We start from the raw sequence: 22,676 nt of genomic DNA on the forward strand, positions 1-22,676 counted from the left end.
CACATACCCATTTAAGAAAGTTTCATTATTGATAAAATTTTGGTATCACCCATTCCTATGTTGTAGTAACAAACAAAATACTTGTTAATGCAGGATCCACAGTAGTGATGGGGAAAAGAAATATTTTTGAAGCACTGAATCAATATGAAGCAATTGCATATTTCCTCTTCTGTTCTTGCTGATTAATGTTGTTACCTCTTCTTTTCTGAAGATTGTTTTGAAGGTTATTTTGCAAAATGTCCCCCTTTTTAGGTCCAAGTTTGAGATGTATTGTATAGACATATTCAGGAGCCCATCTCTGCAGCCACTCTCTCTCATAGAACATACAACAGTGGACTTTCTGTCTTTTTAAAGCAGTTTGTTATAGATCACCATAATTTGTTCAAGAGTCTTTATCCAGACTGGCTGCTCATAAAGCATTATTTTATGACTCACTATTGGCACATGATGATAGAGTTTGGCCCACTTTTAAGTTATGGTGTGTGAAATTTCTGTGCAAGCTCAAAAAGGCATGTTCATGTTGTGTGTAATTTCATAAATATTTCTATGACTTTAGTTTATAAGAATCAAATTCAAAGTATGTTCAGTTGGAAATTTAATGGTCCACTGACAAAAAATAACTATCCCAAATGCCTTTCCAGTCATGGTTGGATCTTTGGAAAAAAGTTATCTGTTCATTGAAAATTTGAAATCACTTGGGTATGATATTGGCACTTGCAGTACAATTCATGTGGTTCACTCTGTGTGCTGGTCAGACGTAGAACTGATTGGGTACTTGCTTTAAACTGTGACTGTAAACGTAAGAGGAGAGCATTTCCTTGGAGACACGGGTGGAGTACACCTGCTTCCCAATTGTGAAAAGAAAGAGGTGGTCATTTTTCTTAAAATTTTAACTGTGAAATACTTTGATGATCACCTGTATTCATATGTGGTGGAGCAGAATGACAAGTATGAAATGATCAGTGTAAAAGATGATGCAGACATCAGACCACTAGACTTGTTGTCATCTTTCAGTGGAAACCAACTGCATGTAAATCCAAGATGCAAATTGAATTTCATGACATTGTTTGTTTACTTTGGGAGCATTTCAGTAGAATTTTAGCATATAGACAAAAATAGCATTTTAGGATAATTAAAAAAACCAACATTTTCAAAACAGAAATAGAGCCGTTTTCCTTTAATTTTTTCCTGAAAATAGAATTTTGTGTTGTCTCCTCATTATGGATTTTCTTATAGCGAGTCAAACACGAAAAATACAGTTTCCATTAGGCCTACTACAAAATGCAAAATTAGGGCACTTTTAAATTTTAAATTTTAATTTTTTTATCTTTATTATCAAAAGGTGAACCAGAAGCATTCATTTTTGGTATTTTTAGCTATGATTTTTAGCCAGAATAGCAGCAGGTCAGGGCAAGAAAATCCATGTCGGCACCAAGGGTATACTGGCACTCACAGCTTAATGCTTGCCCCACACACACACAGTGAACCAGTATCAAGTTTATTAATCAAGCATAATTATTTTGTCTCTATAAAATCTTTTCTTTACATCACTAGTTAGATAATACATTTACACATACAGATCAGTTCATCAGATCATGAGCTGTTAGCAGCTGAGATGACCAGCTGCGTTCATCCAACCAGCGGCTCCTCACATCTCTGAAAACATAGCAGCAGATTAACAAACAGGTGTTATTTGGATAAACTGACCACATATTTGGAATCTACATGGTTACTGTCTCACGATAAAAAATATTTAATCTTAATGAAGTGAGATATTAACAGTCCTAGCCCTTTCATGCATAGTGGTCACTACAGTGGACAGCTATTCAAAAGCCATTTTCCTATATATGCATGGGTTTTCATGGTATAGTTACACATCAGCCACCAAAATGGACGCTAGTGCAATATTCCATACACTGCCATCCACTGGCCAGCCTTTGTAAGTGCAACACAAATTTCCAAAACCAAGATGGCTGATAGACGGCCGGAAACACTCAGCAGCTCAGGAATATCTTGCCAATCCTTCTGTGGTAGGAGACCCTTGAAGGTAAATATAATTTTGTAACATCAAGTAACAACTAAGGGGTAATACAATTGTTAAAATTTCCAAGTATTGATTTTATGTTGGGAGAAAATGACGATTAATCATCTTTCCACTAAGCTGAACATCATGCATGGCTGGCTATATTTCAACTACAATTTATACTATGACTGCAACTTTGTTGTTCTCAAAAATACGTCATCTGCAGTAACTTTTTTGGCTGTAAATCAATTGATTTATGTTATTAGAATGTAACTTGCAGTTTTGAGGGGGCTGAGGATCCTGGGGGAGCTAAGGATGCTGAGGATGCTGAGGGGGCTGAGGATGCTGAGGGAATGCCTGGCACGTCAGCAGAATGTCTGGATTAGAAAAGAAGGATCTTCAGCATTTGAAGTTATCTGTAGCTCATGTACTAATAAATGCAGTAAGAGAGAGGGGAGAGGCTGAGGAGTCAGGAGCAAGGTTCAATGTTTTTGCATTGCATTGAACAGTATTAGAATATGTTAAAATATGTTAAAACATTAGTTTGACAGCATTAAAAAATATATATTATTTTATAGTTCTCACATAATATATCATTGTATTCATTGGTTAGTTAAATACATATTTCTTAAGTCGAAAACTCAAACGCATGCTGTCCACCTGAGTGCAAAACTCACATGGACAGCATGCAAATTCATGCCTAAAGGAGAATAAAAACACTTGGGGAAAAAAATCCTGACTGAGGTTGTCATAATTCGTGCATGCTAGAAGGGCTAGAGTGAAAATTTGAATTAATCTTGAGACAAAAATATGAGCAATTCGTGGGAGAAAGTGATGAGGAAGAGAGGACAATGTAAAGTTTTTTTCTTGTGGATTGATGACTCTCCCCTGCAAGTACTACATAAGGTGGGCAAATTGAAGAGATAACAGCCAATAACTTGGAGTAAAATAAGCTTTCAAAAGTATACGGGGCATAAGCATTTTTGAGATGAATGAGGATTAATAAATCTGGCCAACCCAGTCTTGTTTTAATTTTAAGTGTTCAAGATCAGTGAGGTGAGTCTTTCTTGTAACAGTGCTACTTGCACCTTATCTTTTTTAAGCATGGAAAGTATTTTACATCTCTTCACCATGTGAATAATACCTTAGACATTCAGTGTGATGATTTTTGTGTTACTTATGATGTAGAGTACAACTTAAAATTATCCATTTCAAAAAGAAAAACAACCCATTAGAAAAAGAAAGTGCAGTTCACTATAATTTGGCAGATGAACTGTGCTGGAAAAAACATCTTCATGCCCAAAAAACAATGCAAATATGAAAATAGCAATAGAGCATAAAAGGCTATGGAAAACTAAAATTTAAATTTAAACAAAGAGCTACCCAATGAATAGTGCTGTAGGAGCACATGCTGCTAAAAGGAGCAATCGCTTCGGGAAAAAAACAAAAAACACTTCCATATCCCATTCCCCCCTCACAACATAACAAGCATATTATTATTCTGGCCACCTAGATCAACACACAGCTTCTGCAGCTACAAAATTATCGGTAATAAAAGGGCCTCTCATTTGTTATTATTAACATGTTAGAATAGCGAGCCATACATAAAGGTGACTTCATCATTCTGCAAAAATTACATGAGAGAGAAAAAGCACAGTTGAGCAAAGTCAGCATTGAAACCCTCTTATGTTTGATTGCTCTCTCAAGATAGGATAGCTTCTGTATTGATTAAGGAAAACACATCTCAGTCAGCCATCATCACGTGACCAACTAATTGTACTCTGATGGAAGTTTGAAGTTCTCAGGTTTTTCGTTTGTTCGTTGTACTTCTTCCAAATGTAGAACTGTTTTTCTATGTAATGATATTTACAATGCCAAGTTATCTGTCTCTCTCTCTCTCTGAAAGGATTATGACAATGCCTGAATACTGCAGCAGTGTGGAGAGGCCTGATTAGGGGGATCCTTCCCTGAACTACATTTTAAAATGTTTTTAAAGACTTGAACAACTGATTCCATATGTACACACTCAAGGGGAAAATTGTGTATACCTACTGCGTTAAAGAGCTGCATAAATTTCAGCTGAACAGCAGGGCTAACACAGTGTGGAGGAAAAGCTGGCTGTGGAGGAACCAGCATGGAGGTTCCTCTACAAACCTCCACTAAACAAAAGAACAGGGGATCTTCAGTGGAGGATCATACATGGGGCCATTGCTGTGAATTCTTTCACTGTAAAGATCAATCCAAGTTATTCAACAATGGTGCTCTGTGGTGGATGGCAATCTTATTTTCAGCCCTGTTTAAATGAGAGATGTCTTATCTAAAGGACATTTTTTAAAACATGCCTCTTATTGTTATTGTCTGATTACTCAAGGGTGTTTTCATTATGTTTTTTATTTGTGAGGCTGTTCTTATTGTGGCTCCTTAAATCCCCAAAATACAGTCTGTCTAAAATCTGTCTGCCTGTATCTCTCACTCTCTCTGTCATGTTTAACAGCATTATAAAAATGGAATGTCTGTCCTCTCTCAGTCTGGAGTCCAGCTTGTAGACAGCTGGCTGTGTCTAAGGCAGCGTTTAGACCGAACACAGCCCTGCATTAAAACAATGAAAGGGGCTGCATTGATGGGTACCAGTGAGACATGAAATACAAATCCAGGAAGTCAGTTGGAGCCACAGATGAATGTTTTTAAGGGTTATCAGACTCCAAAACACCACACAGCAGTTTGTGATACTCAGACAGTATTTTACAACTCTGGTAACTGTTTTATCTGCCATGATAATTTCAAAATAATTGCAAACAGAATGCAGTGTTCACGTTACAAAGTAATCCACCATGAATATGCGCTCAACAACTGTTAAGCCTGGTTTAACTTTTTTGTTTAATGACTGCTGTGGTGTTTTACCAAGCCCTCTGCCATGGTATGCATGCTGCATCAACACACTAACCCCATTCAACTGAATAAGAGGGCTGCGTTTTTTCACACAGAGCTAATGTCAGTCTTAACGCCCCCAAACTGGGACACCTCATGAAAACACCAGCCAGAGATATATGGCTGGGGTCCGATCATCTAGGCTGCTGCACAGGTTGGTGAGGAAGGTCTGTGAAGCTCTGCTGAGGTCCTTGAGAGCATTTGCTGAGAATCGTACTCTATCTGATCAATGGGACAATGACTGTGTGTACATCATCTTCCTGTCTGTGCTGCTCTCAGGGAGTGGCAGGATTAGCCAGGAGGTCTTCTGTCCTTTAACATCACTCCACTGGGGCAGTCTGAGTGCTTGGAGGAGAAGGCTTTGTATTTGAGCTGTGTGAAAATGTCATTCTTTACATTTTCTCTGGCATGGTACAGGGCATTGAGGTGGACTGGGGTGCGGAACCTTCTCCAAAAGGCTGTTGGGGGTCCCTGTACAAACTGATTTCCTATTCACTTTAAATATTTTTGGAAATGTATTGTAAATGAAGATTTCTCCCAAGTTTGCATCAGTTGTTGGCACCAAATAATAACTTAATTTTATTCTCTATTGATGAGTATGTGGCAAATGTGCCTGTTTGAGCCTAATCAACATATTTCTTGCCATGCACCTTCCCAGGTGTCTTCCTATTAGATTGTTGATTGCTTAGTCCGTGTTAGTGCTTAGTTAGCTTTAGCTACAATGTGACGTCATCTAGCAAGGTGCCATAACATACTGTAGATGCAAGCTCACATTGTTGGTGGATTACTTTGTGATGTGACGATGCATTGCTACTGTTTACCTAGTGACCAGAGATTAATTAGTTGCCTCAGTGATAACTTTCCACAGTTGTAAAATCCCATCTCTTGAGCATCACAAACCATTGTGTAGTGTTTTGGAATACATTCATCTGTTACTCCAACTGGACTTCCTGAATCATGTTTCATTGCCTCACTGGTACCTTAAACAACCCCCACCACCACAGTCCCCCGTTGTTTTAATGCAGGGCTGTTTCCATTTGAATCCCCAACTAGTGTCTACAGCCATGCTAGTGTTAACTCAAAAGGCACTAACCTGTCTTGGCAAACCAGCACCTGCGGAGCCTGTGATACAAGTCTTCTGCAAGTCAAAATACCAACTGTACACCACATATGGTCTGTCAAGAAACAAAAATGTCTAGAAGGATTTTTTGCTTGAACTACGACTTTATTTACATATAACCTTTTCTTGTAATATTACACTTTCTTTAAATGACGACACTGTACTGACATACAGTATTACCACCGTTTAAAACATGGACAGTGTTTTCTCTACAATAGATTGCACGTTATTGTAAATGTGGCTTTAATATAATATATATATGTATATTCAAAATACAATTAGTCAATTAATTGATAGTTGCCAACTTTAAAATTAATTACCAACTATTTGGATAATCAATTAACTGTTTTGAGTAATTTTTTAAGAATAAAATGTCCAAATTCTCTGATTGCAGCATTCAAATGTGATTATTTTCTGGTTTCATTAGTCCTCTATGACAGTAAACTGAATATCTTTGGGTCAGGCAAGGATTATCCACCAGGCCAATTGGGCCGATACCTGGATTTTTGAATATCAAATAAATTAATTGAGTGTGTTTGTGTTGAAATACAAATCAATAAATGCAGAGTTAGTTTATTTGCAAATAAGTAAAATATTATGATTGGTTTTATGATTGGTCCAACAAATGTTGGAGCAGTGGAGCAGCAAAGAGAATGACAAAAAAGGAAAAGGATATCAGAACGATGCTAACAGCAAAGAGGAGAAGGACAGTAACATGGCAGCAGCTGCTAGTTCAGCTGAGCATCAGCATGAAGCTAAGGCAGAGAACCACAGTCGTGCAACAGCGAAGCCACCTGTTCAACTGCTCCACCCTCATCTCCACTTGAGCCCGACACCAATGCAGATGGCACAGACCCGGTGGCGGGTAGGTTACCAGTTTAGCAGCCTAACAATTTATCTATTACTTTTTACTATTTCAACCATACTTTTAGGTAACTATTTCAACCAATCAGGCCAGGAACCAGGATAAAGTGACTGAGGGGGCTGTTTAAAATTGCGCAGGGTCAATTTTTTTTTCATAAAATAAAATTCATTGATTTAACAGCATGGTTTGTGTCCATATAGCATCTTTCTCAGGCAGAAAAGCGATGGCAGGGCCAGGATGAAGCGCTTCAAGTTTATCCCAGCACCCAGCGTTCATCCCTAAGGCTTCTGTTTCAAAATCAAAGGATACATTTATTAATCAGACTACTTACATAATAACGTCTGCCTGTCTGTTTATATCCTGTTTAAGCCTTAAAAGCTGAGTAAGTCCATAGACATAGGTAGACTATTTTATGGCAAAGTATTTTTATTAACAACTTGGTAGGTTTTTCTGTAGTCATGTCCTTAAACTCATGGGTTGAGTGTTAAGTGTTTACCACTTTACTAACCCATAACTGCATCTTTTAACATTTTATCAAGATCAATGGCTGGCTGTGTTTTGTTGCTTGCATGGCTATGTGTTGAAATGGTGTTTGTTGTTGCTGTATTATTGTACTTTGCTGTTTCCTGTTGCTCTGCATGGCTTGTGTTCTAAATCATAGAACTGTATTGGTGGAAGTGGGGCAGTATGTGCTACACACTGTAGGCTAATGTGTTGATATTGTTGCTGCTAGCCCAGGAAAATATTGTAGCAATCATGTGGTGTAAATCCTGTATGACAGAAGATGTCAACAGGTGTTGATTGTTCTTCAGGTTGTGACCATAGGCTGTAACCTGTCAGTTTAAATCCTGTATAAGCTACAGCTTTTTCCAACAAATAGCAGCCTACACTGAAAACCTAAAATTGAAAAGTTGGATTGCGCATGTGTGTCTAGGGGCCTCTTCATTCTTAATCCATGCCTGCTTTGGGTTGTGGACTGTTGGTCGGGACAAAAGAAGACCTTTAAAGATGTCATCTCTCATCGACATTTTTCACCATTTTATGACACAATAGGTAAAACAACTAATTAATCGAGAAAATAACTGACACATTCATCAATAATTCAAATAATTGTTTGTTGCAGCCCTAATGTACAGCAGCAGTTAAAAGTTTGGACACACTTTCTCATTCAAGTGAATGGGAAAGTGTGTCCAAACCTTTGACTGGTACTGTCTATAAACTTAAAATCTCACTCTGAGATGGCAAAAAGAACTTTTTCCATCCTACTACACACATTCTGAGCTCTCTTCATCTGTCTCTACACATCTGTGTTTCTTCAAGGACAAAGACCAAGCAAAGAATTTCTTACACTTTGGACACCAGTATGGTTTCTCTCCAGTGTGGATACGCAAGTGTTGGTTGTAACTTCCAGACTGACTGAAACTTTTACCACATTGGTCACACCAGTATGGTTTTTCTCCAGTGTGAACACGAAGATGACGAATGTAAGTCCCTAACCTATTGAAACTTTTCCCACATTGATCACACCTGTTTGATCTCTCTCCAGTGTGGACACGCTGGTGTTGGTTGTAATTGCTTGATCGACTGAAACTCTTCCCACACAGTTCACACTGGTATGGTTTTTCTCCGGTGTGGATACGCAAGTGTTGATCGTAAGTGCTAAACTGAGTGAATCTCTTCCCACAGTAGTCACAACAGTATGGTTTCTCTCCAGTGTGGGTACGCACATGATTCTTGTAAGTACTTAAACAACGGAAACTTTTTCCACATTGGTCACAGTAGTGTGGTTTCTCTCCGCTGTGGACACGTAAGTGTACTGTGAAATTACCCCACTGACTGAAACTCTTTTCACATTGGTCACACTGGTATGTTCCATTATGTTTAAACAGGTGTTTTCTGTATGAAGTCTTGTTGCTGAAATGCTTCCCACATTGGTCGCAGCAGTATGGTATTTCTTCAGTGTGGGTATGCAGGTGTAGCTTGTATTCATGTAATTGGCTGAAGCTGATGTCACATTGTTCACAGTGGTACAATTTCTCTTCGGTGTGAGTGATTTCATGTCGTCTTAGACTACAAATCCGACTGAAAGATTTCCAACACTGTTGACACTGATGAAGTCTGCTCCTGTCTGTGTCTGACTGTTTCACCTGAGGAGAAAAAAATACAGAGAGAAATTAAAGAATGGTCTTGATAAAAATGCTGCTACCTATTAGCTAGCAATACTATGGTACTCCCACATGTAGCACCATCACCTATTGAATAAATTAATTTCAACAGCAGAGAACATTCATTAGACAGATGTTCAAAAACAAGCGTTTATTTCTAATTTACCCTGTTACCCTGTCATTTTATTCACAATTTATCCACTTTGTAATTTTTTTCAGTCAATGTTAAGCTCCTGTCAATGAAACTAAACATTTACTGTACAAGTGCTTCAAATTAAAGGCTTTTGAGTTGCCTAATTATATAACCCCTCTCTTTCCAGGTAGGCTTTTAATATGAAACATCATGTTTCAGTATCATTGACATTACTTAGTTGAGATTGAAAAAACAGCAAAGTAGAAGTCATTTGAAATAATTAGTGAATGAAACTGGTGCTTTGACAATTAACTGTCACATTAATCTCTGTAATAATAAACAATTTATTTTTTAATACTCTTGTGCACAAGATCTCCCACCCTTAGTGGGTCACGTATTAATTGTTTGTATGGAAAAATACACCAAAAGTCAGGGGTTATGACTGAGAACATTGTATTTAACATATCACCATATTAGGCATTTGCTTGCTAAATTAGAACTTAAAACTTAAAGCCTACCTCTTTATTTATATCTATTTTATCTAGTTTTTATTTTAGTCTATTATTTCTTTAATCTATTTTGATTTTTATTATATTACTTTTATTTCTCATGTACATTAGTGTCAAATTGTCTTATTATCAGCTTGTCAGGTCTTCTGTGAAGCACTTTGAATTGCAATAACCTGTATGAAAGGTGCCATACAAACAAAGTTTGATTGATTGATTCTTGATTCTCTCACCTCTTCTGAAGAACTCATTTCACCTTCTTATTGGTGAAAGTTAACAACCTCCAAATGCTTTTCTTCCTGTCAGCCGGCTGCAGCTCTGCAATGATCAAATACAGACAGACTGGTCAGAGCAGGAACATCACGACACTGGAACAGCAACAATACAGCAGCTACATGTGACTGTGGCAGGGTTTGAACCAGAATGCGCCATCACTATAATCTCCACCATAAAACATAAAATATCCAGTCAAAAGAACCTCCCTGCACCCACTGTACTCAGAGTCTGGGCTTCTCTTTCTTAGATTTTATTAACTATCAATATTATTTTGTGAGTGAGGCTGTCACATGGTAAACATGCATCACAAATCAGTGTCTGTACACTTCATCACAAGATGATTTGTTAGAGAGAGAAAACCTTTGTACCACTTCGAATTTTAAAACATTAGTGAGAATTGTGTTTTCTGGGGGAGTTTTTTGAGTTCAAAATGATCAACAGAGTGATGAGTCTGTCAGTCATCTTGTGTTAGCTGTCAATGCATGTAAATTGAAAAGATACCCACTTAAAGGACGGGTTCACAATTTTTCAAGTCTGTCTTAAAAAAGTCAGGAGCCCAAATGAACACTGAAACATGTTTTTCTTGCTGTAATCATTCTTCCTGTTCATACTGAACATTAGAAGATCCCTTCATAATGCACTTACAATATAAGGGATGGGGGATAAAATCCACAGTCCTCCTTCTGTGCAAAAATGTATTTAAAAGTTTATCTGAAGCTAATATGAAGCTTCAGCATCCAAATGAGTCAAATCAAGTAGATATCTTTCAAAGTTTTCAACAACAATTGGCCAGACAAAATATTAAACGCAGCAAACACAGCATTTGCCCTAGACTTTTTAAGCATCTGCAATTCTTTTAACCCTGTGCAGCACGTCTCTGGACCTACTCATAATCATGGACACACTCTTGATTTAGTTTTGACTCTAGACATGCCGCTTAACTCCTTAAATATGACTGAGTTTGCCTCTGACGATAAATGTATTATCTTTGATTTCCACAAAGCTAAATTAAGCTTGACAGTTAGTCTGCAACAGAGCAGGCTAGATTTTTCTCCTCATGATCTGTTATTTCACTGATTAACTGTTATTATAGATAAAATTAAAGTCAGGGAGATTCTGTCTGTCAGAAAGAAACACAGTTTAAAGACATTTATATTTTACATAATTTGTCATCATTTCCATTCAGTCACATGTGAGGCTCAAAATTCCTGAGCGGGGGGTTCGATATGAATTACATAATTTCAATTTTCCCTGCAACATTTAGCCTGATAGATAATTGCCAGTGTTCAAAAGACACTTGACTATGATCTGGGTTATGAAATAATGAATTCACAATCAGGATATCAATAAATAATGAATAAGTAATGTAAACGCATTCTGCCAGTAGAAATGGTTCATGTGCGTCTGAGCAGGACACAGTACGCAGTATAAATACAGAATGCAGGTAATTATTTAGGTGTTTGTTAAACAGGTAACAGTCTGCAGAGAGGAAACAGCTGCTAGCAGTGATAACTGTGAGCCTTTATTAGTGTCAGCACAGTGCGCGTGCGCAGACAGAAGTGTGCGTACATGTGCACTGTGCCACTCCGTCAGAAGTCACTGCCGACTGATAGATGATCCAGCTGTGATCAGCTGCCACTGTCAACAGAAACGCATGACGCTTCAGAGAAAAGGACGTCTCATTTCTCTCCAAACATGCCTCTCTCCTTGCACGGTTTCCTTGCGTCTCTCCATGTATCATTGGTGGGAAGGACTAAGACACAAGGAAAAGAAGCAATTAAGGGAAACGTGGATACAATTAAGAGACTTGAGATGTACACAATTCCTGCGGTCTAAGTTGCCTTGGTTACCGAGCAGGGAATAATATAAGCCACAGTGATGGAATTAAACTTTCACTTAAATTAGCGCGGCTTATCGAAATAATGTTAAGCCAGGCATTTCCTTTATCCTGCTTGATGGAATACCCCTCTGGTGTATTGTTTGACATTTGTCTTGATATCAGATGCTGCATCTACGTGTTTATATCTATAGCACTGTCGGGGCGAACTTAGCACCCAAGCAAAACACATCCGAGCTAACATGCTAACACAAGTTAGCCGCCAGGAGCTGGAAGAAAAGTGCTACATTTACACACTACTTCCAACTTCAGATAAATACGAAGTGCTTCCACTAAACAGCAGAGTAAACACAAACAAAGCAAGAAAACAAATAAGCTACCATTTTCTCCACAGTCTCTCTTCATCTAGCCTATTGGTGCCGTTGCTCTTGTCGCCACCATCTTCTTTATATTTATTGCCGGATCGCGAACCAACGTACAACTTGCATACCGCCACCTACTGTATCGGAGTGTGTAGAGTCATGACACGAAACCATTCACTGACATCTGTATTCTGCTTCTTCTTTTTGAGTTTTATGGCGGTTGGCAAACAACGACTTTTGTATTAATATCTGAATCCCATTTCTTCTGCCAAGCCTTAACGAGGCTGAAGTTGTTATCCGATTCACAGCCTCCGATTGGAATTTCCCGGTCCACCTTAAAAGTGGCAAAAGCCTTAAGAGAGGCTAAAGATTGATTAAAACACAGAATCAGACTCTTGAAACCTCTATTCTACTTGTAAAAATGCAAAAAAGTGTGATTTCACTCCTTTTTTCGCATCTAGATCACATTAGACCAGGTCCAGATCAGAAACCACTATACTTAGACCCATCATTTCTGGACTGGATTAACATAGAGACTCCAGAGACTCAATAAAACAGTTACAGATTTGTGAAAAGTTTATTCTATTTGTGAAAAAGAAAAAAGGGTGATTTAACTGCTTTTTTCCATCCAGACCACATCAGACTAGGTCCAGATCAAAATCAACTATACTTAGACCTGTCAATTCTGGACTAAATATCTAAGAGAGGCTAAAGATTCTTTAAAACACAGTTTCAGACTTATGAAATCTTTATTGTATTTGTGAAAATGGAAAATCAAAAACCACTATACTATACAATTTCCACCGCAGCCTCCTTATCTGAGAAAAAGGCAGAAAAAAGGTGCATGAGGGAGTTAAAACACCCCAAATAACAATCACTGAAAAAACAATCAATATAGTGAAAAACGCTGGGTGAAAAAGATAAAAGAGCAGGGGGAGTTAACAGATAGATAATTAGAATAGTTAGAATTAGAAGTAAAATCAGTTTTCTTTCAAATCAAACATCCCAAGATATGAGTGGAAAGTATTGTTCTTGCAACTGCATTCATAACCTTTTTTTTACTCTTGATGCTACTTCAGTACACTTTACCAGCAAATATTACTGGGTCCACAACAGAAAATTGCAGATGAACATTTAATATTCAGGAATTCACATTATAGACACTACCACTGACTATCCCTGTAACAAACTGGCCACAATTTCACACACTGACCATACACAGTCCAGCCATATACTAGGTTTTGACCTATTCTTGTTTGATTACACATAAACAATATGGGTTTCAGATTACAACATTTAATTCTGAAATGGAAATACATAAATTAAAAATAGTTTCCTAATGACCCGACTATGTTCAATGTCGGTGAGATTGCAGAAATTTTGACCTCTTTACAAACCTTTTAAATTTTACTTTGTTTGCACTGAAAAGCGATTACTTTGATTTTTCCTCTTTCCAGCAAGAATGATCATAAAAGTGTTACCCTGTTGATTTACACAGTGTAAGGACAGAGAAATTGTTGTTCATTTATTATTATTATTTATTTATTTATAATTGGTGTTCATTTCTTATGGACAATCAAACTTAAAAACCTTACACGAACCAATTACGTCTAAAACTTACTGAGTGATTGCAGACTGTAGCTGTGCAAGTACTGTGACTACTACGTAAAAAAAAAGTAGCTGCTGGATCAAAGTACTGGTCCTCAGCGTCCTAGGCTACCTATTGGTGCCCATCAAAAACTTCAAATTTTTCAAATTTCAAATTGGCGGCTTTCCTCTCAAAATAAACTTTTTTCTTTTATCGTCTAACTCCATATTGCATTTCATGCATAATACATGGGATTAAATTGAACATTTGCATATTGTTTTACATTTTGATGAGTAATTTTCACAATAGTTTATAGATTATGTTGTAAAGTCTGGCTTAATGTGTTCATGCAGATTTTTTTTTTTATGTAAATTATATTATTTGCCATGAAGTAGACAATATTTAATGGGGTGGAGTTAATAAGGAACAAAAAACACTTCATACATATGGACACCATCAACTATGTCTATAAGCCAAGTCTGTCTATACTCTATCTATATTTCTGTTGTCCTTGCAAGAAAATAGAATTCTATCATGTGGGGTGTATGGATCAACATCATCTCAACCTCTCAACCTCTCAACCTCAACCTCAACCTCAACCTCACCCACCACGCCCACCCCACACACCTTACCCCAGTGACTGAACTTTTGCACATTTGCACCTTGCAGCCAATCTCACGTCCTGTTACTTATGCTGCATTCAGGCAATGTCTGCAGAATGGATAGGCTAGAACAAGAAAAAAACTTCTTATTTCGACTATGGAGTGTTCATGCATTATTCCAAGGATGTTAGCCCTAATGCTAACCTTGTAGTCACACCAGATTAACAGCCTAAAATAGCTGCTTTTGTTGTGATAAATATTTGCTGTCGTTTGTTACCAAGTGAAACTAGATCAGACCAGTGTACAGCTGCTACAAAATGAGGTGAATCCATTGAATTAGTGTTATATTGGCTTTTATTTGGATGTAACTGCTAGTGGAGGTGCATTTGCAGCCAAAAGACTGCTAACATGTCTGTAATTCTTTTTCACCAAGTGGGAGTTATCACCACTGTCAGAGGCTGACGTGAATGGGTTTTCACACTCACTGCTCCTTATTATGGTCTTTGTATAGTGGTTTCTGATCTGAACCTGGTCTAATGTAGTCTAGATGGAAAAAGCAGTGAAATCACCCTTTTTTCATTTTCACAAATACAAAAAAAGGTTTCTCAAATCTGAAACTGTGTTAATCTAGTCCAGAAATGACAGGTCTAAGTATAGTGGTCTGCGATTCATTCTCATTTAATTTTCCCCCTTTTTGTAGCGTTTTTCAGTTCATGAATTAGCTTGAAAATGAACAACATCATCTACAGGTGCCACTTTTAAGGTGGATTTGGAAATTCCAATCAGAAGCTGTGAATCAGATGCCAACTTAAGCCTTGTCAGGCGTTAATTATGGCTGTTCTAATCAGAGATTTTGCTTCTCCACTACCATAAACTACATCAATCACTCAATCAATTTGGTATCATATACTTTTAGAGCCTTCTTTGTTATATGTTCTTTGTCTTTGTACTGGAAGGAAGCGGCAGGAACTGAAGGGAAAAAACTGTCATTACCCGTCTCAGAATAGAGCACACAGGACTTAAAGATCCCATCCAGACATGTTGTAAGATATTTAAAAAAATGAATACTCAGCTTGGAATAATAATCCACATCACACTTATGTAAATTGCATACTGACCACAGTTAGCCTCAAAACTAGTTGTGATGTCACAAATCATGCTCAAAAGCCCACCCCTTACAATCTGATTCTCAGTGAGCACAGATGGATGTCCATGCTGCCTAGCAGTGGTGTTCTCACAACTTAACCACTTGAACGCCAAGCATATTGTGTACACGACTTCCCATGTCACAACCACAAGTTCCATTTGAAGGTAGCATCAATTAAGGGGCCGCATCCTTCAAAGGCTGCATTTGAACCTGAATGCATCACAGTGGTACAACTAAGGCTGTCCCATTTCTAAGGCTCCCTCAGTGAGCAGGAAGTATGTCTTCGAAGAAAACTGAGCGGTATCTGAGAGTGTCTGGTCTGCCAGGCTGGTTACATCATGAGCTTCAACCTGCACCGGCTGCTGTGAAGCATGCTTGGGACTAAAGCACGCTCTCACTAGCTCTCACTCCACAGTTGTTGTGTTTGTACTATGCTCTCCTCCCTAAAGCCAAGAAGCAGCTAAGAGCAGACGCTTTTGCTGCTGAGGCAGAGAATGTGTGGCTGGTATGGGACTTGTAACTGGTCACTGTAGCTCTGGAAATCCTTGATGCGGTTGACAAGCCGGACTCAGACAACTCCGCCCCCTCCATTCATAAATCATGCGGGTCACTCCTAGCCTCCCTCCTTCCAGTGGAGGAGCCAGAACTCAGCAGCAGCTCACACCTAGGGGACCCTGGGGTCCATTTCCATGCTTCAACCTCCCTGCCGGCGATAGGTAGCCTCCTCCAGGAGCTCCTGGAGATCGTCAAAAAGGCAGCCACCTACAGAGATCTCCCGGTACCGCCAGGGCAGGAAATTGCTTCCCTGGACAAGATGAGCAGGGATTTTCCACTGGTCCAGACAACCAGACAAGATCCTTGTTGTGGCCCTGTTTTCCTGCCATCAGGAAATAACAGGAGGGGGTGGCGGCAGAGCTGAGAAGCCTGGAAGCACCTGTCTCCACCTATGTCCCCGTCACCAAGGTGGAGGGATTCACCGCCTCCAAGGAAGCAGAGCAGGAGACTGTGACAGGTTGGGGGGGTTGTATGTTATCAACCTCCAGGGGCTTCCACTCAGCCCTTTTGACACAAGCCCCCCATGGGTTGCACCGGAGAGCCCTCTGACTCATAAAACAGTGGCAAGGGCTCTGACCATTTCCTTAGCAACCACAGCACAACAAATGCATGTACACCCACTCTCAGAGCATTGCTCAGAGTAGTGAAGTGTATGTTCAATCGACAACTGGATGACCAGGCTGATCAGCAGAGGCTACACACTGCAGTTCCCAGAGGAACCCTAGAGATTGCATCCCGCTATTTCCTGGTTCTGAAAAAGACATGGAGGATGAGACCCATTCTTAATTTATCCCCGTTCAACAAATCAATAATGGACAGACCCTTTCACATGCTAATGATCAAGAGGGTGCTGGAATGTGTTCACCAGGGCAACTGATTCACTCTATCAACCTGAACGATGCGTATTTCCATGTCTCCATCATACCGAAACACAGGAAATTCCTGCATTTCTCATTTCAGGGAATACAATACCAGTATACCCGCCTAATACACCTAAATCTGTGCAGCCCAGGAAACATTGTTTTATGTGACACATTCAGGACATGACCACAAAGTAGCCTCTAGACAACTGACCCAGGGAAGCACCCTGTACTTAGTCAAGTTGCACACTACGATGACCTCTAAAGGTCTGCACAAAATAGGCAAATATAAATGGGCTGAGGTCAAGAAACTAGAAAAGTAGGCAGGTAGATAAACTGTCTGGAATGCTTGACACAAAGGTAAGAGAGGCAGAAGACTGTGGTGGAGTGGGCAGGTGTATGTAGACTAGAAGACTGATTAGGGGAATGAGAAACAGATGTGCTGGCAGATGATCAGGTGGTAGCACTTGGTGGGCAGTGGGGGGAAAACAGTTCTGAAATGACGAGAGGTTAGAGATCAGGAGAACAGAGGATCCCGACATGGACAAAAGCCCTGAATTACAATAAACTGACAAGTAAAAAGAAGCGATATATAATTTTAAAGGTCAGTAGAAACATTTTATTGTTCCAGATACTTTCAATTTAACTGTCTTCATCTGTTGAATGACTGAGCTAAAAATAATAAAACCAGTTCTTCTTTGTTTTTTCAGGCTGATTTTTCAAACATGATTGTGTGTGTAACCCAATAACAGCACCGTGCAGTTTTTTTCTTTAATTTAAGAATAAATGTGACCCCAACTTAATACTAACTTAGTAAAAGTGAAATAAAATAATGTCTGGCCAGCCAAAATTAACAAAAAGAAGGGAGGTCAACCCCTCAATGGGTCATCTGACCTGTGCATTCCCCCTAACTCCAGTAAGTAACTCCAATTTTTGAGAGGAGAAAAAAAATGACCCATGTCAAAAAAATTGTGCCTTATTTACCTTGTTGGGGAAGGTTGAAAAATGTCATACTCTCCTACCCCTTGTACAATCTTTATTGAGCAGGCTGTAGCTGCTTAAAGAAAAGTTATATTTACTGTGATTTATTGTACAGTTTTTAACATCAAAACCACAGATGAAAGTACTTGTTCTGAGATGTACTTACTTTTGGTTACTTGCCTCTGTAAGTCTGAGTTGAATGACTGCTAGCATTTTGAATGGCCACTTTTCAATAAGCTCTTAAAGAAAGATCACACATTGTTTCATTCTTTTACAACTTTATTATAGAAACAAAGCCTATCATCACAAACATAAATGCTTTTACACAAAAGTTACTTCAAGAATAGACAATGGAAAACGGTAATTCATTAAGACACATACAACAAACTTAAAGGTTTGGCTTTAAACAGAAAAAATGGCAGCTGGTCCAGCACAGGACCCCAGATGTTTACGATGTTGTGTCAACAGTCAAATGGGCTCTTGGAACAAATGAAGCGATATGAAGAGGAACAGCGGCTGTTACCCCAACCATCTGAAATTTGATAAAAGAGGAGAAAAATACAAAAACTTTTAATTGATGCAACAGATGATGTCATCACATCTGAAACACTGGAACCAAAAACATACAGACAAGTGACAAATTAAAGGAAAAACCGGTACAGATCTGAATGCTTGACCCCTACAGTGAGGGGATCTGGTGGCTCTGTTATGCTTTGAGGGGCATTTTGCTGGCATGGTTTGGGTCCACTTGTCCCCTTAGAGGGAAGGGTCAAAGCAAATGAATACAATGTTGTTCTGAGTGATCACCTTTTTCCTATGATGAAACATTTCTATCCTGATGGGTGTGGTCTCTTCTAGGATGACAATGCCCCAGTTCACAGGGCACGAGGGGTCAATGAATGGTTTGATGGGTATGAAAATGATGTGAATCATATGCTATGGCCTTCACAATCAAACAAACAACAAACAAACCCAATTAAACACCTATGGGAGATTTTGGACTCTCGCGTTAGGTTCCAGAGACATGTTAAATCAATGCCAAGGCTGAGGAACACTGTAAAATTACATTTTTTTTAGTTAATAAATTTTACACCATTATGTGTGAGTGGATCCATCACAGCACAGTGTGGACAGCTGCTATTGATTAATAGCGCAGAAGATTTCATATTATATTCAAATATCACTGTAGAATTGTGTAATGTTTGGTGTTGGCCTCCTGAGAAAAACAACCAGCCAGCACTTAAACTGATAAGAAATTTTAACTTGACCAACACATTAGCTAAGATTATAATCCTGCTCCAATCCAAACACAGCTGTTTTTTCCACAAGTTATATTCCTTGTGAGAAAACATTAGAAAACAGCTGAGTCAGGGTTGTAAAAGTAAACCGCTAAAACTTTAGCTCATTTAGCCAGTCAGCAACAAACAGGTGGACTTACTGGTGCTGCTCAAGTACATGCAGGGGTAGCTGCTGGAGGAGGCCTGGGAGTACCAGTTAGTGTAATACAAACGTTCACCGTCAATCCACAACCACGTGCCCTGAGAGACAAAGAGCACAAGTTTGGATAAGTATTATCTTACTATCTTCATTTGCTCTGAAGTCTAGATTCCCTTTGGACCAGGTCCTGGGCTAGATCTGGACTGACTAAGGTGGTATTTATTCATAAATTCAGACCTGCAAGTAGAAGCCTCCCAGCCATGCGATGCTCTGACCAGCTGTATTTGTCATCTGCTGGAGGAATCTGTACTCTCTGGGGTTGGTGGCTGAGGCGAGTTGGGCATCCAAGTTATTGCAGTGCTCCTGTTGGACAGAGGAAGAAGACCAGGATCTTTGTGGATACACAACACAGTAGTCATTTACTTCCTCCAAATCGATTTTTCTTCAATTTCAATGTGAAGATTTACTCGTAAAGCTCAGCTTTTCATGGACTGATGATAACACACTGACTGATTAACCGACAAATACCGTGACTATCCTTTAGCCGTAGGCTAGCGCAGAGTAGACATTTCTGAGTTTTAGAATATGTTACATTCATCAGTGGCATCGATGGTAAGCTCTGAAATAGCTAAACTGAATGAATAAGTCTATCAAATGAGAGGAAAAGCTATAATTCCATTCATCTAGTTCACAGTGTGTACAAGCTCAATGAGGGTGACTTCTCAATAATAATATAGATGTATTACAGTGGCAGTACCTCAGCATTGTACCAGTTCATGGGAGTGTTGACCAATTTGAAGCAGCGAGAGCCATAGCTGAACCAGCCGTCTGGGCAGAAGCTAAAGCGAGCTACAGGGACAGAGGATAGAGAATATGAACTTTTCTTCAACAGACTGAGCTACTCTGATAAAAGCTCATTGCTAATCACAGATTCTACAGCATCTTTGAACACAACCGCAAAAAAAGTTCTTCCTAAAGTGTTGAAATGTATATTGCATATCTTGTAGAATAGTAGCAGTGATGTAAACACTAGATGGGTTTTAGTTAATGCCCCTAACACATGTAGATATTACCGGTATGCTCATTTATACATCCTAGCATTATATGACATTAGTAATGTTTGGAGAAAGCTGTATGACTTAATTTCTCTTTCAGTGGTGTCATTGTTGTTGCCATGACAGCCTCACACATAAATAAACATAAAGGAAAACATTAAAACTGTGAAGTGAATATTACATTCAGGTGCTGCTCCCTCCTCAAACACATGTAATACACAAACAGAGAGTTTTAGTTGATTTGGGACACACTCAATATAATGAAAAGTAATAGTATATTTGCAGTTACTGTAAAATATATCAAACTTTTGTAAAAAGGACTCCGACATTCTTGAAGAAACAACAATAAAAATTGACATGTACTATAAGATATTATATGTAGACTTTCCATATATAATAGGCCTATAGATTGCATTGACAAACACATCAGTACATAAGTCTTCTAAATTGTGTGTTTTCTCTTCGATATGTGGTATATCGTGTGCAAATTTGTCTATAAAAATATATTTAACCTAATCAAAATTTGTCTATAGCACAATGAAATGCGGAACAGTTAGGAAGTCTATACTTGACAAAGTTGAACTGATAACTCAAATATGAATTTCAGTGTTGTACAATATATAGTTATATGTCCATTCTGATTACCGTTAATGGGAGCAGGGACAGAATCTTCTGCCACAACTTCTTCTTGTATCATCTTCTCCTCCATCTCTGTTGAGTCAAGGATATCCAGGTAACATCATATTACAAACAAATCAACACAGTCAATACCTACATTACCAACAGAGTCTGAGTCATACACAAAAAGTGAGTTAGAGTAAGATAAGAATCTAGTAGTGCTATGAGGGTGTACTTTTGCACAGTGTGCTGTAAGCCAAATACTAACATCATTGTGCTAACATTCTGATGTTAGCTAATGTTTACTGGTTCACCATTTTAGTAATGCATGTTAATATGCTAATATTTGCTAATTAGCACTAAACATCAAGTACAGCTTCAGCTAATAGAAATGTTTTGTAGCTTTGCTAGTCCACTAGCATGGCTTTCAGTGTACAACTTGAATAGTCAAACCAGCTCTAAACAAGAGAACTGACTGACCTTCCATTGTCAATTAAATGAACTTTTCTGTCAAAAAAACCTGTTGCTCTGTTCTGTTGTTTACTTTCCCCAGACTCTTTCAATGTCATATCTAACAGACATCCCACGTAGATAACAAGCAGAAAAAAAAAAAAAAAACGGTTAAATTTGGGTTCTTTCTAGGTTTGGATCCTAGTTGACTGAGCTATTTTGGTCATTTATTTGGTTACATAACAAATAAGAAAAACACAGAAAACTATGTAGAAAAAAGTTGAATTAGATTTGAAGAGAACCTGGTGCAGTAGCCATCTCTTCCTTTGGGGCCACCACTGCTGCTTCTGTGGATGAATCATATTAATGTTGATGTCAGATATATGCAGATCTTACATTCTGACCATCTCTATGTGTATTAACCCAAACCTTCAATATTAACCAAGAGCCTATAATGTTACATAAATGTACATACAGGGTGCACAGGGTAACCATACAGTACAATGTTATTGGACTGCTGACTGACTCATGACCACATGGATGATGGTGTATGTTAAGTCTAAAGTGTCTGACCTGCAAATGCAGCACAGAGGAGAATGGAGATGACCAGGACAGTCTTCATGGTGATGATGGAGATCAGAAGATTGTTCTGTGTGGAGAAAATAACTGGCAATAAATATACCGATAGAGAGCAGAAACATAAGCTCCGCTGAATGAAAAGCTTGGATAGACAGAAAATGTCAATGCAGCAGGTGTCTTACCTGTCAGGTAAATGTCAGGTGTTGTTCTTCAGTTATCAGTGATTAAAGAAGGCTGCTCCACTCTTTATATATACACTGAAGCACAGTGAGTCACGTTTTTGTGTGTGTGGGTGTGTGTGGCAGCACGTGCTGGTGTATATTTATGACTCACTGTGTGTGTGGGAAGATGATTGTGGATTGCACTTGAAGATCTGACCCTGAATTCTGATCTGTTTTCAGAAACCACTTCCTTGTTGTGCGACTGGATGCAGATTAGGTTAATGATTAAAAAATACTGAAACTGGGTTATGCATGTGTGTGTGTCAAGGACACACAGGCAACACTTGTTAATAGGATCAATTCATTAGGGCCCAAGCACCTAGGCCCTATTGTATCTGAAGGAATTCTTCTTCTTCTTCTTCTTCTTC

At 38.7% G+C, this 22,676-nt stretch overlaps 2 protein-coding genes across 3 annotated transcripts in view; both read right to left on the reverse strand.

The window, feature by feature from the left end:
* Positions 1-22,345, reverse strand: part of LOC137179665 (snaclec alboaggregin-A subunit beta'-like) — a 49,911-nt gene extending 27,566 nt beyond the window's left edge. The window contains exons 1-4 of the mRNA XM_067584514.1: positions 22,270-22,345; positions 22,082-22,157; positions 21,811-21,855; positions 21,086-21,151 (exon numbers count right to left, since the gene is read on the reverse strand). Of these exons, the coding sequence (XP_067440615.1) occupies positions 21,086-21,151; positions 21,811-21,855; positions 22,082-22,130 (160 nt within the window). The 5' untranslated portion in view covers positions 22,131-22,157; positions 22,270-22,345. The remainder of the gene's footprint in view (positions 1-21,085; positions 21,152-21,810; positions 21,856-22,081; positions 22,158-22,269) is intronic.
* LOC137179662 (zinc finger protein 79-like) lies at positions 6,629-12,510 on the reverse strand. Of its 2 annotated transcripts, XM_067584510.1 has the most exons (4): positions 12,234-12,510; positions 11,586-11,769; positions 9,974-10,058; positions 6,629-9,083 (listed from the first exon to the last, which is right to left on the reverse strand). In XM_067584510.1, exons 3-4 carry the CDS (start codon positions 9,989-9,991, stop codon positions 8,202-8,204), a joined length of 900 nt encoding a protein of 299 aa, XP_067440611.1. In that variant the 5' UTR covers positions 9,992-10,058; positions 11,586-11,769; positions 12,234-12,510; the 3' UTR covers positions 6,629-8,201. The 2 variants fall into 2 exon arrangements, with proteins under 2 accessions (XP_067440611.1, XP_067440612.1); XM_067584511.1 differs by lacking the exon at positions 11,586-11,769.
* Positions 22,346-22,676: the final 331 nt, after the last annotated feature.

The sequence above is a fragment of the Thunnus thynnus genome, chromosome 3 (genome assembly GCF_963924715.1).
Source record: "Thunnus thynnus chromosome 3, fThuThy2.1, whole genome shotgun sequence".
Classification (NCBI taxonomy): Eukaryota; Metazoa; Chordata; class Actinopteri; order Scombriformes; family Scombridae; genus Thunnus; species Thunnus thynnus.